Source organism: Anser cygnoides, chromosome 17, assembly GCF_040182565.1.
Source record: "Anser cygnoides isolate HZ-2024a breed goose chromosome 17, Taihu_goose_T2T_genome, whole genome shotgun sequence".
NCBI classification, from domain to species: Eukaryota; Metazoa; Chordata; class Aves; order Anseriformes; family Anatidae; genus Anser; species Anser cygnoides.
Window position 1 is genome coordinate 420,969 of NC_089889.1, and position 20,597 is coordinate 441,565.

At 43.7% G+C, this 20,597-nt stretch overlaps 1 protein-coding gene across 4 annotated transcripts in view; it reads left to right on the forward strand.

Annotated features, from left to right (window-relative positions):
* TTC28 (tetratricopeptide repeat domain 28) overlaps nucleotides 1-20,597 on the forward strand; it is a 167,366-nt gene that overhangs the window by 77,570 nt on the left and 69,199 nt on the right. For all 4 annotated transcript variants that reach the window (XM_066978781.1, XM_066978782.1, XM_066978783.1 and 1 more), the window contains one exon: nucleotides 17,688-17,835. In XM_066978781.1, the coding sequence (XP_066834882.1) occupies nucleotides 17,688-17,835 (148 nt within the window). The remainder of the gene's footprint in view (nucleotides 1-17,687; nucleotides 17,836-20,597) is intronic.

Sequence of the window (20,597 nt, forward strand, 5' to 3'; positions counted from 1 at the left end):
TGTTCCATTAAATTTCTCCCTGCCCAATTCTTGAACCTGTCTAGGTCCCGCTGGATGGCAGCACGGCCTTCTGGCATGTCAGCCGCTCCTCCCTGGGAGGGCGATGCCTGGCTTTCTTTTGCAGAATTCCCAAGTCTGTGGCCTCCAGAGGTGCCCGTGCCCTCTGTTTGCCAGGCACATCCCTCTGTATAATGTATCACCTGGCACTTGCCTGCACCAGAGTCCGAAAGTAATGAGTTCCTGTTACTTGGAAGTGACTGTGACATACAAATTCTTTGGATTCCTTTTTGGATTTGATGTTTTTGTAGCTGTACTTGCATGATTTACAGTTTCTGTACAGTGCTAACACTGTTTTGGTGTGTAGAAGTTTTAGTATGTGGTAGATAATTTTAGAAAAGAGAACCAACATTAATCTTATGAACTGACCACCTGATGAAGTTTTTCCTATGGATGTTCAGAGAAATGTCTTCATTTCTCTTAGGGTTCTGTGGAATGGAAAGTCTGAATAAAGGCTGGAGTCTTCATATCAAGCCATGCCTAATGCCTCAGACTTTAGAATATTTTCTTCCAAGCCAGGACTTTACAGAAGTAGTGGTGTTCATGGGATATGTGAGGGAGACCAGAATGTTTCTACACAGAGAGAGCTTTTGCATTCTTCCTCATCAGTTGTACAACTTCAGCAAAGTGAAAAATGGAGGGAGCAGAGCCTGTCACTTACTGAATTGCCTTTGGGCAGAGTTTGGACATGCCTGTCATTGGCATGCAGCCTCTGAAATTCAGGTGTGTTCTGTAATAAAATATTCTCTCCTGCCCACCCCAGTTATTTGGAAAAGCACATTTGTAGCTTAAGATGCAAGATGTTGAAATAAAGATTTCCATTTGATTCTGCCTAGGCATTCCCCACAGAGGGAACCTTACTTCTGCATTCTTGTTACCTTCGGCTGATGCTTTTGGGTTTGCAATAGGCACACATTCAAGAAATGGGGTTAGTGAAGAATTTGGTGGTAAGCAAGGCATTTTTGTGGGTCTGAAACAATTCTAGTGGCTAATAGCGAAGTTGGAAATGTATCAAGTACTCTTGCTCTTCTTTTTGCCTGGAAGAACAGATACTGTTAGCTCACATTTGTGATTTCACATGTTAATTTCCACATGATGAATAAAGGAAGGTAGATTTTGTTGTTTTCTGGTAGCCCAGCGCAGGCAAGGTGATGTTTTGTGTTCCTAGTGCGTAGACGCATGCTAGCAAGGGAGACGTTCCCATCTCGGGGTTACGGAGCGAGCACTGGGATGGGCTCTGCTGCTGCTCTGTTTCGCCCATTCTCCAAAGGCACAAGTGGATCAGTCTGTGGGTCATTCATTCCATGGCTGTCGTAACCAGCAGTGCAAAACCTCTGGCAATCCAGTGAAAGCTGACTCTCCGCTCCAGTTCCCACTGTCTCAGGTCAGCGTTGATGTGGGAGGGAGAGAACAGTCACAGTCCTATAGCTGTTCAGCCTGAGTGTTGGTGAGAAAAAACTTGGAGCAGCTCCTCTGTGTGAAGCATGTTACAATTTATTAGAGCAAGAAAAATTGCTGGTTTTGGACTTACCTGCTGCAGTCCCCCTGCAGAATGACGCCTACTCTGGAGTCCTTCTAAGTACTCTTCTAACACCAAAACAGAGGAGTAGCAGGGCAACTAAAAGGAAGCAGAAGCTTCGCAGGGAAATAATTTACAATGTACCATTTTGATAGTATCTCTTGACCCTTTCAGGGCGGTTCAATAAAAGCTAGTAGTTTCCATAGCAACTACAAAATTACTTGGTGCTTCAGAGAGCTGTGATAAAGGAGGCGGCTGCTTACAAGGAACCACAGGGTTTTCTCCCCTTTGCATCGCAAGAGTAATGATCTGGCGGAACACGCTAAATGTGATGCCCATGCTGAAGAATTTTTCCCATGTTCACCTTAGCCAGAGATATTTTTGTATTTAGTACTTCCACAGACTTGATTTTCACCCTCTCCCCCATCCTCAGCTTTGTCCTTCTTGGCAGGCAGCGCTGGCAGAGCGCAGACGGAGGGGACCGCAGGAGCCAGGGCTCCGCAGCGGACGCGTGCTGGGCGTCTGCGCCACGGTCCCTCCCGAGCACGGGGCTCTGCTCTGGGACACCTGGAGCTGCCCTACCCTGCAGTGTACCTGGCGGCCACCTGTGCGTAAACACGTCACCGGTATCCTGCACCTTTAGTACTACGCGTTTCATCTTACTTTTGTCTTATATTCTATTTGCTCTTGGAGATGGTACTATTGTGATTTTTATTTTTCCTTCCCTTCCTCTCTTTGTTTTCTAAGAAACTGCTTATTTCTGCCCTGAGATAGGGAGGTTAGCTCAAGATTACATAGGTCTTTAAAATGAACCTTGGAGATGTATGCTAGGAAAATGGCTTCAGGTCTCATTTACTACAAAGCACAGCATGTTTCTGAATGCTCTCAAGGTGTGTTCCAGCACGCTTGCATCTCTGCAAACATCTTGTCATATGCATAGCTGCTGTTTTGGTGGATGTTCTCGCATGTTGGGAAGGTGGCCCGTGTTAAAATCCTAAAATGCCGGTTTAAAATACTACAATACCTCAGTTCTCTTGACATTTAAAGCACTTCTTATATTTGATGCTGATCAAAGTTTATCTGTCAGCAGTTACAGGGGTTTTGAGCCATTTGAATAAAATACGTTGGTAAGGTAAGAGACGTGATTCTCTAGCCATTGCATTGCCCTGCCCCCCCCCCCCCCCCATTTTTTTTTATTTAAACTTAAAAACTGTGCTGCTTTAATGAAATCTCAGAGGATTTCTGTCAGATTTTTTTCACTCTGCTGTTGACTGCTACACCTAATATCCATTCACCGCTCTCTTAACAACCCTGAAGCAAATACATCCAGGTGAAAATGAGGAGGAAGCTCAATGACCCCAGAAATCCCATGTGCTTCTTCAGTGATTGTTCGGAGGCTGTAACTTAACAGGAGGTGGGAAGGAGCCTGCATAAAATGCTTTGGGGATGTCAGCGAATGTGGACATCTTAGAAATGCCAAGCTGTCACCTCTCCTTCACATCCGATTTAAATTTCAAAACAGGATGCTTCAGGAAGACGGCATTTGATTTCCCGGTGTTCATTTGAGCCACAAAGTTGTGGAGCTGAAAACATAGGCTGATGGCAGCATGTGTGATTAGTAAACTTAACTTTCTTATTAGCCAGCTTCGAAGAAACCAGTTTTTACACATCTTGAGTTAAGTTTATAAGGTGGTTGACAGTTAATTGTATGTCAGGGGATGTGGCTAGGCTCAGGCTTCAAATGGAAGGAAGGCTGAGCTCCTGCTTCCTTGGTTTGTCCAGATAGTTTTGTATCCTGAGTGAGTTTTGAGGCATATCATTTTACCACAGACAAAACTAAAGATCTGTAGAGATTTGTACTGCTACTTTTCCGTGGCAATCTAGTCAGGCTTATGTTTTGTAACACTTCAGCATAACCATACCGAAATCATACAAACATTTTAAATGTATTTCATATTGTCTGTCCTGCTGCCTGATGTTTTCATGTATGTTTTGCTGTAGTACTGTGAGAAATCAGCTGTTGTAGTCTAAAGTACTTGCACAAAGTTATGCTGATTTCAAGACCTGGGGGGGGGGGGGGGGGGGGCGACAACACCCCGTGATCACAGAATGGTTTGAAAGCCACTGAAGTATCATCGAATTATAGTGATACTGAGCAACGCGGTTGCCAGAGTGACCGGGGATGGAAGTTCAGTGTAGAAATGACCTCAGTCAGAAAAAGTCCTTCCGAGTGTTCAGAAGGAGGTGCAGAGCTGCGGCTGTGTGTGGGCCAGAGCTCCCAACTGCACCATGTTAGTGTGCTCCTCAGCTGGGCTCGTTCGGCCTCATGCGCGTTCAGTGGATAGCAGTAATTTCACTGCTGGTTAAGAAACAAATCATTACTGTTTCACAGACAGAGGCACGTGCGCTGGTTGCATTCTTGAACAAGTATTGGTAGTTGAGTTACTAGTAGTCTTGTCATTCAGAAGTGTGTTTTTTTTTTCTGTAATGCTTACTGGACTCAGTAAAATGAAAGCTTTTTTTGGAGCCAAAGTTTTTAAATTTTTTTTCAGAGCCTTTTAAGAGGCCCGTTGCTGAGTGTAGGTTACTGGATCCTTTCTGCACTGCCGCTCGCTTACTTTGTGCAGTCTTGCTGCGTTGCATGCCTAGGCCGAAAGCTACCTGTCCAATTTTAGAATGGAAATGAAAACACATGAAATGACTTTGTGGTTGGGTGTAAATCTAGACAGCAGAGCATGTGAGGAAGAGGATAAGAGACACATGGTTGATCTTCCTTTGAAAGGCATGTTCCCAGGGAATTCCCAGGGCTGTGCTGTGTCATGCGATTGTTTCTAGTGCTTGTTTCTCGTTGCTACAAATGATCAGATCTGACTGCAACAGTAAGAGTGGAATCAGAATTCCTGAGGTGAGGCAAGTGTGCGTTGTCTTAAGATTGTGCTTATCCTCTACCTAACCTTGTTGTTAATGGTAACTGAAATAAAAGTAAAACGCCCTGCGCTGAGAATTGGCTGTTCCTGGGCAGTTCCTGCAGAAACTTTATCTCCCGCTCTCTCTTTACTAGAGAGACTGAACCTTTGTGTGCCTTGGCTAGAGCTAGCCATTTGGAATTGCCACCACTATTCACTAATAACTGTTGTGCTTATTCATTCCGAGTTCAAATGTCTCATGTCTTTCTCAGCAAGAGAAACAAAAATCCTCATACTAAGTTTGAGATTCAAAGAAAACCCAAGGGTCCGCCTGAAACATTAAAAAAAAAAATAAAGAAAAGAAAAAGCAACTGTCTTCCCTACCTGTGCCTTGGAAATACCCATTATGTGAAGTGAGAAACTATCCATAGCATCAGCTTTATGGCCAGTGTGAGAGTTCTACAAAGGGATTGTATTAAGCATGTGTGTTTCGTTTTCTTAGTGTCAGAAAAATGTGTTACTAAAACCAGGCCAGGTAAGCAGCTATGGTTTTAGAAGGAACTTTAGTTACCTCTTGTTGCAATGCTGAAAATGAAGCAGAAAGCAAATGTCCTGTAACTGTAACTTTCCTCTCTGATTAACTGGAAATTTTCTCCCTAAGATGTCCTTTATAACTAAGAACAAAGTCACTTGTCTTTTTCTCACAGCTGCATCTTGCCAGGCTAGCTAGTCTTTTCAATGACTTCAGTACTTTCCCTTCATAATTACCATATTTTAGCCATATGAAAAATGGCAAGATTCAGTACTCATCTTGCTTAAGTGCCTTTGTAAATGGACACAGTATGTACATGAGGAGTCCTCTGTTTTCCATCCTTTTTTGGAATAGCAAGCTAATATGGCTATTAAAGACATGAGCACATTCAGAGTGTCAGAGTTTAAAGCTGACATCACAGAGCAGAAAGCTGACAGAAAACAAATGTTTCACTGATTATTGGACTCAAAATTGGAGATGTCCCATTCTAGCTCCGAAGTGCTAGTGTGCAAGTTATTGTCTCTGTCTTCCAGCTGTCTTGATTTTGGCTCATTCCTTTTCATCTCAGTTTACTCTACAGAATCATAGAACGGCTTGGGCTGGAAAGGACCTTAAAGATCGTCGTGTTCCAACCCTGCTGCCGCGGGCAGGGACAGTGAGGCTGTGAGGGTCCACCCGTCCAGGCAGGGAATGAACGCCTGTGTTTGGAGAAAACGGGGAGTGTGGAGGTAGTTGTGAGACCAGCCCGCCAGGACCTGCCTGCCCGGCAGAACTGGGGCAGGGTTACCGGGACGCATCCTGCCGGGGAGTGCGGGGTGTAAGGAAGGCGGTGGCACAGCGGTTGGCTGTCTCGTCGGTCAGTTAGCAGCTTCCTTTTTGGCAGCGTAAGCACTGCCACAGGGGTGACAGGGATGGTAGTAGGTTTCTTCTGGTAATTTAGGTCCTATCGCATAGGAAACAGACTCACCTGCAGGACGTCCCGCCTCTGTGTACTGTGGGACTGAAGGGAGGCTTTGCCGGTATTTTCCTGTGGTAGAGCTGCTTGAGAGTGTCGTCCCATGCTTTGCGTGCTGCTGGAGCTGAACGTTCCTGTGGCTGTAGAGCCAGCCGGTAGCTGTGCGCTGTGCGATGCTGGAGGATGAGGGTGTGCCATTAATGCTCTCTGTTGGAGCTGCTGGCCTAGAAAGCACAGACTAATGCTGACAACAATAATAACAGCATTATTTATTCTTAAGTCCAGATTTCAAGATTTTAGTCAACCTCAGTAGTTTTACTGTAAGACAGTATTTACAAATCATTGCACAGTATTAGTTTAATCAGCAGTTGTGCAGCTAGGAAAAGACCTATTGTCTTAACCGTGAATCCAGATCACCAGGACTTTGTCCAGCCCATTAGTGCTGTATTATCTAACACAGATCTTTGAAATATTTCTTGCTGGATTTTCTGTGAAAGCCAAGCCTTGTGACTGTGGGCTGACCAGATGCTTTAATGTCTCACTTCTAGATTTTATTGTGTGTTTTCGTTGTGATCCACCTAAACTTGCACAGATGGCCAGCCTGCAACATGGAGAAATGCTGAAGAGGAGGGGCAGTCATTTAAGCTGCTACTCAGATGAGTAATTCGAAGTGAGGCAACAAAACTTTGAGCTGGAACATTAAGGCTGAGCAGCAAAAAGAGTAATTGTGGTGGGTGTCTTCCACTTTAGGACATGATTTTTATTATTTCCTATTTTCCCTTTGTACTGCTTTTTTCATTTATTTTTCTTTTAAGGGTACAATTGCAAATATTAGTGTATGTTTGTATATACATGAGTTCTGCAAAGATTCTCAACACATTAAATATTGCTAGAACTGGGAGAACTGTATGCAGATGTACATTTGCAGATAAATATCAAATGTTAACACAATATAAATCATGGTACAGACCTGAAACTAGACAAATTATGTGTTAGAAACAGTCCTGTCACTGTCTCAAACTTTATTGAGAAACACCCTGCAGGTGTCATCCATTTATTTTTAGTTCTGTGTTAATTCTGTGTCTATTAAATCTTCAGTAATATCTTACTAGGATTGGTGTTACTGCTGGAAGGTGGCTTACCCTTTCTTCTGGAACTCTTAAAGCTATTTGTTTAACCAGAAATTGAGTAAAATTTTATTCTTGCTAACTTGCAGAGGAATTCTAGCTGACGCTATGCTTGCCTCTGTGCCTGTCAACCTAAACGACAGCAGGTTGGTTGTTCTTTCCCTGCGCTGTGTTTGGGCGCCAGCGGACTGGTTGCTGCTTGTCTAGAGTGCTTTACTGCACTCATGGCTAGTTCTTACTGTTAGATAAGGCTTAATAGTTGTAGCTGATAAAGGTAGGAAGATTCTGTTTCCACACACTTGTGAGAGGTGAGAGTTGCTCCCTGAAGAGGAGGCTCTAAATTGTAGCTTGTATTTCTAGAGCAAGCCTGGAGCAGGCAGGAACGGAGCAACAACATTAAGCTATATAAAAAGCTGTGCAGTTAATTTTTGTGCTAAACTAAGTAAGCAAAGACTTGACTCTATTACTAATGATTACATTTAATACCAGTGGGAAAATGACTTGTGCAGTCTCCCACTGGTGATAGTGGAAGCACAATTCGTAAGAAAAATTAAAGGCTCTTTGGATAAAACAAAGCATAGTATTTTACAAACACTCACACCCCTTCCTGCTTTTCTATGTAGACTCAGTGGGACCTAGAGGAAATTTCAACTTTCAGGTGGCATAGTTTTTGTTAGAGACATCTTGGAAACGGGTAAAATACAAAGAAGCTATGCTGCAGAGATGGTACATCTGTCAGATGTCCGCTTGTTCTTTAGGGTAGGCTAATAGTACTGGTTCAGGTGCCAGCTGAGTGTATGGATTCAGGACGAAAATTGTTATCTTGGGTGCAGTTTTAACTGTGAAAGCAGCATTTCAATGCATATGGTCTGCAAGCAGTATTTATGCATGTGCTGCATGTGTTCTGAATTAAAGCACATTCTTCCCTCTCCCCACATTCTTGAAATCCCACAGCAGAGATTTGTCCTGTGTTTCTCTCTAAAATTTGGCTGTAAAGCAGTTACAATTAGAGAAGAAAGATTCAACCTGGTGCCTGGCCCCAAGAAGCCACAGTGGCTGTTCCCGTATTTTCCTCCTATTCTGTATTCATGCGTGTTGTATTCGTCAGATGTTGGCTTTGCTTGCGTGCGAGGCTGCGAGGGAGCTGGGTGATACGTACGGCACAGTCCCACGCAGGACGATGGGTGTGTCCAGCACTGAAGCGTTCTGCAGACTCAGGACAGGCCGATTGAATGCTTCATAGATTATTCATGCTATTTTTGGCATCATCTGCTGATCTTGCAAACTAAGGGAGCATTGTAGAAAAAGTGTATTTCTATACATTTGCCTTTTCTGTCCAGATAATTGGTTGTCCAGAGTCTGAAGCTGACATGACTCTAAAGGTGTTTTGAATTTCCTCTCTTGTGTACAATGAAGGTCTTTGTCTTAAGACAGAATTTTATTCCAAGTCTTCCATATTTGTTTGACAGTTATTTTCTGGTCCGGGTTCATCTGATGTCATTCCAGTTTCATCTTTCTGTCTCTATTACCCAGTTAAAAGTTGGCCGGCAATTCATGATGTAAATGGGACTCTGAAGTTTGATGACAAAATTACCGGATGAATTCCAGGAACGCAGCTTGGGCAAAGAATACGCAATGCAGCGTTACTGCCCACAGGATTTGCAAAGGGATCACCTGCAGAAGGCGAGGGGTTGGGCAGAGAAGGGAGAATGAGCAGACAGAGGTGCAGGAGCCCTCACCCCCCCAGAGGAGAGCCGTGGCTCCCGCTCCAAGCCTGTGTGGATCTGCAGCAGCTGAACCTGGATTAGCCGTGAGCAACGTGAGCTGGCTGCGGGCAGGAAGGAGGGACCCTTCCCTTGGCGGGTAGAAGGCCCCAGTGTCTTTGTCATTGCGCTCCTTGTGGGCAGCTTGCTTCCAGTAGGATTTCTTGCTGGCATGATCTGAGAGGATCAGCCGTTGTATGTGTTGACCTTCGCTCATCACGTTCTTGAAGGGATTGCCCTACTTTAGAGAGAAAGTTACGGTTTCTGGTTTTCTACCTGTTTAGGTTAGTGTGACTTAAGGAAGCCACGTGACAATATGCTCTCGCTGGGCTCCTGTGTGCTAATTGATGCCCTGGTTCTACCTATTTGAGAATGTTTATAAACAATACACCATCCTGCCAAGTAAAGAACTTGGGTAAAAATGCTTGTACCCTGATACTAAATCATATTCTAGAAATGTGAGGTCATGCATCAGACTTTCTTACAAGAGGCAATGGTAAGACAGGATTGAACTCCTGCAGCTGTTTCCTATCTCTAACTCTTGCAAGCATTGCGTACAAGATGCGCTGGGGATCCGAGTGATTTATTGCCGTGGATTCTACAGGGAAAAGTGGTATGAGCCTGAAGAGTTGTACCAAAGCCTGCTTCAGATGCCAGTACAGTATGAATATTTGCTGTGAAAGCCTAGACCGCTGGTCCAAAAAATTATAATACATTTTGATCCTTATCTGGTAAGAAAAGCATTGAATTATCGAGGACTTCCTTTACCAGACTTGTTTTTATGTAGCAGGATCTTGGAAAATGTAAAGGAAAGACAAGTCCCATTCATATTCATAAATGTAATTTCTTTGTGCTGTATTTTTATCTTTATTGCTTGTTTTGTATTAATTGTAAGCCAGTTAATATTGCTCTTCCTAAAGCAGCTCATGTATGTTGATACTAGAAGAATTCACAACAATTTCAGAACCAGTGTTAATATCAGTCATTTCAGTGATTGCATTTGCATTCTAATCCTGTTTCATGTTGCGCCTGAAGATCTAATATTCAGGTTCTAGATGGTTTTGTAGATGGGATCTCAGGTGACAAGGATCAAAACTCTAGCAAGAGTGTTTACGTTTGTATCGTCTGTATGCTGCTGCAGCAGCCCGTTCAGTGGCAACTCCTCATAGGACAGGACAGGACAGATCAGGTTCTCCTTGTGCATTAAATGGGCTTTGATAAACACAGATGAAAAAGAGACTAGCCTGAATAGAAAGTACACTGGTCAATAAATTGTGCAAAGCAAATAGGATCTGTGTTTAGAATTCGAGAGAGCGAGAGAGAGAGAGAGAGAGAGAGAGAAAGCCTGTTAGGCAGACATTTAAATGCTGCCGCAGCTCAGCCATCAGCCTCCTCCAGAAAACAGGAGTGTTGGATTAGGAACGTCTTCTTTCACGTTCTCCTCTTGTTCATACACTTTATCTAAAGCTGAGGGTAGAGAAAAAGCACTAAAAAATATTTTTGCCATGAAAATATGACATGTCCTGAAAAGCACAGGGCAAAAAGGCAAGCCTGAAAAAATGTGAGGGGAGCAAAATCTCCATGAGGAGGGAAGAACCGTTACGTTCTCGGTGGCTCCTGTGCGGGGCGTGTTGCAGCTTCCGACCGTAGGCGTTCCGTGCTTGGGTTTGCTCTATGAGCAGCCTCTGTTAAGGGGCCAGTTTTTTGTATGGCTTCAAAACCACAAGTGCCAAATATATTTTGCAAGTTAATTAGAATGATTTTTCTGTTGTTGTTCCCGGAGTATCAGCAGTGCTTTCAATAAAACACTCACTATTCCCTCCCTGTCCTCTTTCCCAGACCATCTCCACTTGGCCATATGAAATCTGTCGCTTGTCTCAAGTGATGGTAGTTACCTGGTGACTGAGAAATGACTGTGTGAGGCTGCAATATCGCCTGATTTCCCAGAACAGAAGGTCCATAGGTGTGTGGACTTTCTCTTACTCTTAACAGTCTCTCTTGCTTCGTATCAGTGACACGATCAGATCAGCTCTTTGCTAAAGCTGCCTTTTACGTTTTAATCCTCTTCCCTGTGTAATCACTCTCGCTGTGCTTACTGCAGGGGTTGGCGACGGAGACGCCAGCAGAAGCACCACGCAGAGCTGGAGCTGGCTCTGGCTAGAGGGTTGTGCAGTAGATGCTGTCAGCCCATGGCGTGCTGGTGAGTCTGGAGGTGGGAGCAGCTGAGCGAGTTTGCTTGTGCTCACACAAAGGACGAGACAAATAGTTTCTATTGAGGGAGATGCATCGAGTGCCAGATTTCAGCAAAGAGCAAGATTTTCTTTTTGCGTATGTTTGAATTATTGTAGAGGTTCTCAGATTATCCTTGCATGTTCACCAGAAAAGTCAGGAGATCAGATCAGAAAAGATGCAGGAGCGTGGGTGTGGTGGAAGGGAGGGAATTGGAAACATGGTGAGGCAGCTGGGGATGTTGTGGAGGACTGAGCAGAAAATGAGGGATGTTATCGAGGAGATGCTATGAAGATAGCAATCAGTAAGGAGGTGTAGGGAGGGATCAAGGAAACGATGGTGAGCAAGGTAAGGAGATATAGGAAATCCAGGTTTGCAGCTCCTTCTCTTAAAACTAAGGTGCATGTTTCAGATTCAGGTTTCGTTTTGTGATTTGGCTATTTCTTCTTAAGTAATTTTATAGAAGGTTTGTTTGGTTGTTTTTTAATGTAGTACAGTTTCTCCTCTATTGACTGAAGCAGGGCTTTGTTATTTTGTAGGGTATAAGCGTCAGAACTTAAAAGTGTCTCCGTTTTAGCAAATAAACTTCAGTTCAGATTTAAGTACGTTGTAAATTGTTGAAGAGCGGTGTTCCACCTATCACTTGGAGAATACTGATTGCCAGCTGCAACGCTGTGGTACTTGGCCCTTCCAAAACACAGGTCCGAGCTAGGACCCATGTGGCATATATTAAAATGAGAATCAGGATCTCCTTCCCGAAACAATCCTAGAAGTGGGGAGTGTACTGAGCGATCAGTCCTTTGCCGGAAAAGACAAAGGACTTCTGTGTATATTTCCTGATTTATTTATTTTTTTTCCGAGCATCAGCGGCTGACCTCAATGAACCTGTTCATAAAGCAGTGTTAGTTTACCCCCTGCTATGGCTTTTTCTTTGTGAGAGCTGTAGTCAGGCAGCTACAGGGATTTGCTGACACAGTGCCTGTGTGCTGACAAGTGAAAGCTCCTCTCTCCCCAGGGAAGGCACTGACTGAGCAGGAGGCTCGGAGCCAGCGTTCACATCGCTGAGCGTGAGGGGGTACACGGGCAGTAACGGGGTGAGCTGTCAGGAGGGGGAGGTCTCTCTCTTCCCGGAGTCATCTGCTGGCTCCCTGATGAAGAGAGGAGGGGAGAATTGTCTGGTGTCCCGCTCGTCAGGGCACCATCATCTGCAGGTTTTGGTTTGCTTGTTTTTTGCTTTTCTTGTTCTTGTTATTTTTGTTGTTGGTGGTGGTGGTTTGTTTTTTTAACTCTCACACAGAAAATGAGCAACATTTTCCTGCCCCAATTGGTCCAGTTTGTTGGCAGTTGCAAGGTCTGATGAAACCAAAGGGAGTCTGGACTCTGGGAGCGTGGGCCCGCACGTCTTGGAGTCTGCCTGTGATCTGTCCCCGAGTTGGCTCCTTCTCCCTGAGATGTGTTACTAGATGCGAACGAATACTGTGGACTTCTAGTCTAATGGTGCTCCGCTGCAGCTTTACTCACCATTGCAAGGAGATTTAAAGAGAGGGGGAACTTGACTCATTAGTATGTTAACGAAGGATTGGGAAGGTCCTTTGCAAGGCCATGCTCTGAGAGTATCTTGCTGTTACCACAGATCCATGCCTCTGGAGCTCTGTGCATAGGGGTGAGGCACCATCCGACCAAAAAAGGGTAAGGCTGATGAGATGAGAAGTAAAACTGATCAGTACGAAAAGGACACCAAACCTGTTCAAAGAATTAAAAGCTTAAAAGTGGTTATCTTTGAGAAGATATACATAAGAGGAAATAAGGTAGATTTATGCAAAAAGAACAGATGGCCTGTTCTTACTTACTTAAGCCAACGTTTCAGGTGGAAATAAGGTCTCAGTCAGTGTGACTGAAATGTAAGAAAGTAAATAAAATTATGTACAACTAGTCAGTGGTACTTGCAGCTGAAGCAGAGCATAATCCAAGAAACAACTGAGCACCGGGATTCAGTACCAAAGTTATCTTTTTGGAAGGAATTTAAATCCTTCCATTTCAGGGTGGATATGGGTGAAAATATTTCTTGCAGTGTTTACCAGATATCTGACTGCCCAAAGGTTTTCTTCCAGCTATGGGCGAAGGAGGAGTTCTGGTGCCACGTTTGCTTAGAGATAAGTAACTGAAGTGTAAGTTTGTGAGGTTTGATCTAATACAGCGTTGCTGGTGTTCCTGGAAAAAGCGATGCAGAGCCTGAAATAATACAAGAGATTCCGGCTTTCTATATTACATTGAGGATGCAAAGAGCCACTGGTTAGAAAACACCTGCTGTTCTTTTGTCCCGTCTTTAGCAAAGCATCATCTTCTTGTTGCTTTGATCTTCTTTAAAGGAATCAACGGGCTTTTCTTACCTGGGATCACTGGTAAATTAATACGTTTTTCATTTTGGAAGGAGCAACGTGCTCTAGGTGACCCTGCTTGGCAGGAGGGTTGGACTAGAGGATCTCCAGAGGTCCCTTCCAACCTCAGCCCTTCTGTGATTCTGTGAGCGCTCCTTCAATCGCGCTATGTGCAGATCAGAAATGTAAAGCTTACTGAAGCGTGGGAAGATTCTGTCTTCGTCAGGGCTGGAAAGATGCTCTTTGTCTCATTTCTTCAGCTGCAGCTGCTGGCTCCCTGCCTTTCCTTTTCCTTTCCTCTTCCAAAGGGTGATTCTCCCCATTTCCCGTTTGCAGATTTTTTCCCTCGATATGGTGTCTTCATTCCAATGCTAAAATAACTTGTGAATGCCTCTTTTGGAGAGGAAATAGATGATATGAATGCTTTTTATTTATTCTGTTAAAGGACTCTGGGGAGCACAATATGTGGAGAGGGTTCTGCATAAACTGGAAACTGGAGGAGAAAGGAAGGAAAATTTTTTGTGGGAGAAAAATTGACCAAAATTTTCCTTCAGTTAAGATTAATAGTTTTGGGTTGTTTTTTTGTTTGTTTGTTTGTTTTGATTTTTCTGTTGGGCTCTGAATGCTGGTTTGTATTCAAATTAAGTGGTTTCCAGGAATAGATGTGGGAAGGAAATAAGACCTCTTTGCAGCAAGGACATGGAGCGCGCATGCTGCTGAATGCTGTTTGCCAGTCTCTTCCCTGCCTTGTTCTCCTGGGGCCTGTGGTCTCGCCGAGAGCAGAACTCGGGGCCGGGGGCTCTGTTCCTCAGCGCCGTGGGACGCGCACTGCGAGCTCTGGGGGAGGCAATGGTCAGTGCGGCAGGCTTGTTGCTGCTCTGCACGGTGCTCTGACGCCCTGGGGCCAGGCTTTTTTTCTGTTGTCAGGTTGCACCTGTGGTGGGTTTTTGGTTTTTGTTTGTTTGTTTTCCTGCTAGGAGATGTTTGTCTGAATTTCTGTACAAGAACTGGAAGTAGGGCAGAGGCTTTGTGTGTGTTTTGTTTAGCATGCTTGTTCCCCGTTTTCCTCACGGGGGTCATTTTTCTTCATGGGATACAGGAAAGCTATTTATTACTGCACCTGTAGCTGAGGAGTTACTGAAGCTGAGCTCGTTACTTCTTCTGCTACAGCCTTTGTCTGTATAGGATGGGATGTAGAGAGCGTTGCACTAACTACGTGGTCCCTTTTGAACCCTGGAAATGCTAACTGTAGTAATTCCTCTCTTCTGTAGGCCATGAGAGTCTCCTCTGCATCGTCTGTAGCATCCATCTCCCTTCTGCCTTTTCATTAAAACTCTTTATACGGCTTTTTGGGTTTGGGGGCTGAATTGACATTCTGCGGTGTGCTTCTGATGTGCCTCCTATACAGGTAGTGTGCGTTTTGAGAGAAGAGGTGACAGGCTTCTACCTTTCTGTAAAGCGTGAGCTGTTGGAGATGCACAATGTGGAGTTCCCTTGCTGGCAGCTGTGTATTTGTGCCCTCATCCTTGATAATTGCATTAGGCAGGCACATTAGTCCTGGGTCTGTGAAACCAGCCTTGGCCTGAAAGGCCCCCATCAGAGACGTGCTGCATCAAACTGCCTCTGTCAGGAAGCAGTAAAGAAAGTAATTAAATTATAATTCTTGGGGGGAAGAAAAGGACTTAAAAGTGTACACCATGATTTAGGTGACAGCACACTCGCTGCTTGGAGAACTCACGTTTTATGGCTGCTGCACATCTCTTAGTTCTTTATATTTTCACCGATTTAAAGCATCATACTAGTAATCTAATTAACATTGAATTGGGTTTCCAGTACAGTAGCTTGTTTGGTTCAATAAGAACACATTTATACTAAAGGTTAATGAAAAGAATTTTGCTTTCATCAAATTCATTAAAACTAGTTCTACAGTCAACGATTGCTAATGGAAAAGGAATTAAATATTAATATCTATGAATTTCTCATGTCATTTCTGATTTTCCTTAATCTCTGCCTCCATGGACTGGATTCTGAAAGTGTCTGCAAGCTCTAATGAAATACCAGTTCGGATATTAATTGGAGATTTATCCCGTACAAGTAAAAAGACCTTCACACACGTACTCTTAATGTATCTCGAGCACGGGTTTCTGTTGCAGATGGGTACAAATAGTGATTGTGTCTTACCCATGAATGCGATACTAGGAGCCAATCTTAAGGAGCAGTATTATGTTCTTTAAGCACTCTTTAATACAGTATAAGTTTTTATCTTCTATTGTGTATCATTATTGGTGCTATCAAAGTAGTTTTCAGTGAACCAAGAGTACAGCAAAGTTTGGGTCATAAAGATATGAGTTGGACATGAAGATAAAACTTGAATAATGGATATTAAATATGTTTCTTAAAGATTTAACACTTTTTTTTTTTTATAACATAGTGTCTAGAGGTATGTGCTACAAATATGTCTCAGCACTTGGAGTAAGTGGTTGTGGTTTCTGTGGTCTCTGGTGCCGTAGGTCTCAAGGTAGTTCTGCATATCCTGTGAGCAGAGGATTTGCCATTGCTTTATGTGAGTAGGACACATTTCTGCAGTTCTTGCTTTGTGTGGGGGTTCTTGGTATCACAGTTGAGGGGAATGCAAAAGCTCTGTTTGGGAACACCTTTCAGATGCATATTGAGGTTGTTGATGTAAGAATGCAAATGTGTAGTGAGAAGAGACTGAAGTTAATTTGAAGGTATTGCGTGGTTCCATGAGTGGTTTCCATTGAAAGGAATAAACAAAAATGTTCTTGTGAATGTGTTCAAAATGATGAGTGTCTTGGCTCAGTCTAAGAAGTGCATGTATAGGCTGGTACTCCAAATTTGACTACTTGTTAGTCTGTGGTCTGATTCTCACTTTGGATCGCATTTCAGTTCTTTTAGATGGTTGCAGTAAGTGCAGTTGCTCACTGTACTTTCAAGCTCATTGTATTTAGCATGGTTCACCTGTGCCCTTCTTTTTTTTTTCAATTAATTTTGCTCTTTTCCAGCTTTTCATCACTGTTATTTTGTGTGCAATCTCATTTTCTCCCTGCTCATGGTTCTGACTTGCGTTCTCTGCATTGTTGCTGCACTTCTAGCTCTCACCCCCTGGTACACAGCCTTTATCTCAACACAGTGCTCTTCCTCACTTTCTTCAGTTCCATCAAACTATTCTTGCAAGAGCGTCTTCCTGCCTCACTTCAAGACTCATAGTCTGGGATTATTGAACTGCCTGCTCCCATATCACTTAATGATATCCTGGTCACTTTGTAAATAACCTGATTCAGCAGCATACTGCAATTCAACAGTATGGCATATCTGTTTGCCTAGCTCTCTGGCTGATACAGCATCTGTGTTTCTTTAATTGTCAGTTCATTCATGATAAAACCAATAAAAAATTCCATCCTAAGTGTGAAATACTGGCTCCTTATGGTGCTTGCTTTGTGTGCACGGAACATTCTCCCTTTCCCTTAGGAAAGCTAACTTCAGAATTCTGAATTGGGCATCCTGGTTCAAAAGTGATTCTGTAATTGGAACAGAATGGTGTTCACATGCTGCTGTAAATTGGAGACCTGACTTTCCAGGGGTGATACAGGTGTGAGATGGGTTGATGAGTCAATAGATGACATTTGCTGCACCCAGCAAGTGGGACAATGCTGGCCCTGTCTGCATTGAGAGATGCATGTGAATAAGGGAGATTTTGATCCTATCTGGAGTTGTGTATAGTATTTCATTACAACTTAAGCTTTCAATACATTTTGTTCTCTGCTAATACGGTGTTTATATTGGACTCATTGGTGAGAAATTTTGAGAAAGGAAGCGTGTTCTTTCTATGCTTTGTGAACCAAGAGAGTAGAAACTGAGATCTCAAGAGAATGAGCATTTGGTTATAAGAAGATCAGAATAAGTAATTTGCCGAGTCCAAGGGGAAAGCTGTGTGTCTGAATGGTAATTACCATCCCTGGTCTCCAGAGCACTTCAGAGGCCTTGCAAAGGTCGAGGAAGTCAACACACAATGGGGATAAGCGACTGGCTGGGCAGTCACAAACCAAGCTGTAATGCTGGATTTTTCTGATTATATCTAGCATGACCAAAGAATCCTGAATGTGATCATGTAGTGTCAGCCAGCGTGAGGTGACTGGCAGATTCGGTATTTGTGACCTCTACCAATTTAGTAATTGACATTTCTTCCTTTTGGTTTTTCAGGCATACTTCCGACAGGGCGTAGCCCTTCAGTATCTCGGACGTCATGCAGATGCACTGGCAGCATTTGCATCGGGTCTGGCTCAGGATCCCAAGAGTCTTCAGCTTCTGGTTGGCATGGTCGAGGCTGCCATGAAATCTCCCATGCGAGGTAAGCACCAGGAAATTTTCTCAGGTGATCTGCTGCTGTGGTACTTAGAGGCAGTAGTTTCAGTCTATGGTAACTCTGCCAGCGTCTGAGGGGGAGAAATCTGGAGGCCTGAAGAGAATGATTTCAGGATTTGACTTTTCTGCTGAGAAGTAGAGCTCAAAGTAGGCGGAGGAAGAAAAAAAATAGTATTGTGATTCAGTGGGACAGCAAGATGGTGACACCCCACTCAAGAGGCACTGGGGAGATGAATCAAACTGGTATTGTGTAACAGTTCCAATGACATCCTTGCTGCTTTGTCTTTCGTCCAGTACTGGTGCAGATGGAGATGTGCACTGCTGTGGCCCTGGCTTTGTTATTACTTGGAACAATTTCCCGCAGTGCTCTAGTGCTTGGCCGCTGGGCACAGGGAGTCCTAAATGGTCAGGGCCAGAGTTTGTGCAGAAGAGTACTCTGGCAGATTTTCCACAGTATTAATGTATCTCAAAACAATGGTCCGGAAGACAGAAGTCTGCTCTGCTATTTCATTTATATTTGGGAAGAATGTTGACATAACGTGGACGTTGAGGTAGTATTAGCTGTAGCTGTTTTGCCTCTTTCATAATGGTCCCCGTTTCCAGGGACAAAGATTTTCTTGTCTAGAGGAAGGTAGCAGTATCCTCTTTGCTCTGTTGCTCTGTTTCTCTTGCAAGCTCTTTGTTGCTGTGTCCTAATGGTATTTCGGGGGGGGGGGGGGGGGGGGGGGGGGGGGGGCAATGGCAACGACGCATGATAATTCTCATCATTAGCAGATGCTGCTGGAGGCCCCAGGGCTTAGGGGTCAAGAAGCACTGAAATGAAAAAATATTTCCATTAGTTTTTTTTTTTTTTTCCCCTCCATCCTTTAAAATGGATTCATCTAGAAGTTTCTGTCCTATATAGCAGTTAATGCGGGAAGCTACTTTCATTTGGTACCCAAATGTACTGTGGCTGCTGCTTAGAATGCAGGTGTTCTGGTATTACTCTGTAAGCAGCCCCCAGTCTGGCTGGATGATCTCACTGTCCTGACATACTGCGGCTGTCTGTTTGTACTGCTGCTCCCTACTGTGCTTCCCAGTGTTGCTGCTTTCCAGTTGTTATCCTCTCACTGAGTGGTTGGCAAATTTTAGGTTAGCTTTGCTTATAAAGTACTAGTTTTAATTTGAGTGTGCGTCTATGCTGTACTACTGCAATGAATATTCAGGAGCTTAGTCCCACTGAGCTAGGCACTCTATGAACACTTCAGTAGTTGTTACATTATCGTTCTGCCCCCCTTTACAAGAGTTTGCTGCCTATGAGAGACATAGAAGAGCTGTTTGGGTATTATGGTGTAAAACCAGTCCTGTGTAATTTGATTCCACCAGGATAATTGATAATTTCAAGCTATGGGTAGACTGGTTTGAGTGGTCGCTTCCCGAATACTTGCATTCAGAGAAAGAAGATGAGCAACTGGGTCTGTGTTAGTGATGTGCAAAAGGTTATTAAAAGCAGACTCTGAGGGATTCAGGGAGTGTAGGTTTGCAAAATATAGAGATGAAGCTGAAACTTGCTTCTACAGTAAATGAACCCCTAATGCTGCATCGTTCACCTGGCTGTGGCGATGTCTCTTCCCTCGCTGTTTGCTGTTGTGTGAGAGAAGCAATGACCTCTGTATTGGCCCTTCCATTACCACGCTAGTTCACCTTTTCTATTTGACTGTAGGATTACCAGGAGCCCTTGCCTTGTGCTTTCCTCTCTCTCCCTATGTTTGCATGCATTACCTGGCTAGGATTGTAAGCTCTGTAAGACAGGAACTGAATTTGTACCTGCTCTTGTAGTGCTATGCCTGTTAACTGTGCTCTATCAGCAATAATCGGTTTTGTTTCCTGGTGGCGTGTTACAGCAATTATTTCTATTCTCTTACATCTGCATTTAATCCCAGGATCAATCTAACTGTATGTTGGTAAATGGCATCACACTCACACTGTTTGCGTCTTCAGGGAAGGGTAGGAAATCCTCTTTTGTAGTTATTTATATACGCTGTGATTGTAGAGGGGCAGAGATGATGAAAACTAGGAGCACATGGCATTCTGAGGTTGCTGTGATAATGTTGATTCAGGTGAGAGCATCTAATCCAGAAATCCTGCTTGGTCATAAATATGGAAAATTAACTCAGCGTGGTCAGGTGGAGCGCAGCAAACTCTGGAGTCCTGTTATATTGATGTCTTTACTGAGACGTGCAGCCAAGATGCTTTATCAACAGCATGATAAAATCAATTAGACACATTATCACTAGTCTGTCAAGTCCAGTGCTGTTTTTCTGCAGGTGTACCTTCAGATCCTGGCTGCTTATGAGAGCAGGTAAGGCTGTGTAGGTTGAGCAGCTTCTTTCTGCTATTTTTGTCACTTCTCTTGGCGCACGTCATGTGCACAGTATGTGGACAGGCACAGCTTTTTCAAACATTCAGCTGAAGTTTGTGCTAAAGGAGCAGAACCTACAGTGCTCAAATACACTGCTGGTGGCCCATTTCCAATCTCCTATGAAACTCTACAGGTGTTTTCTGTATTCTACTTGCCATTAAACCAGTCTTCAGACCTTAGTATAAGACTGGTTTGCATTCTTGTGCTGTCTCCCAGAAGTGCTTTCTGCAATGAAAGCATCAACTTGCTTGTTGACCTGACCTGTCTCAATGTGCTTGTACTAAATATTAAACTATGTGTTTGAGCCCTGAATTCCTGTAATAAATCTTGGTTTGATTTGGGTAGAC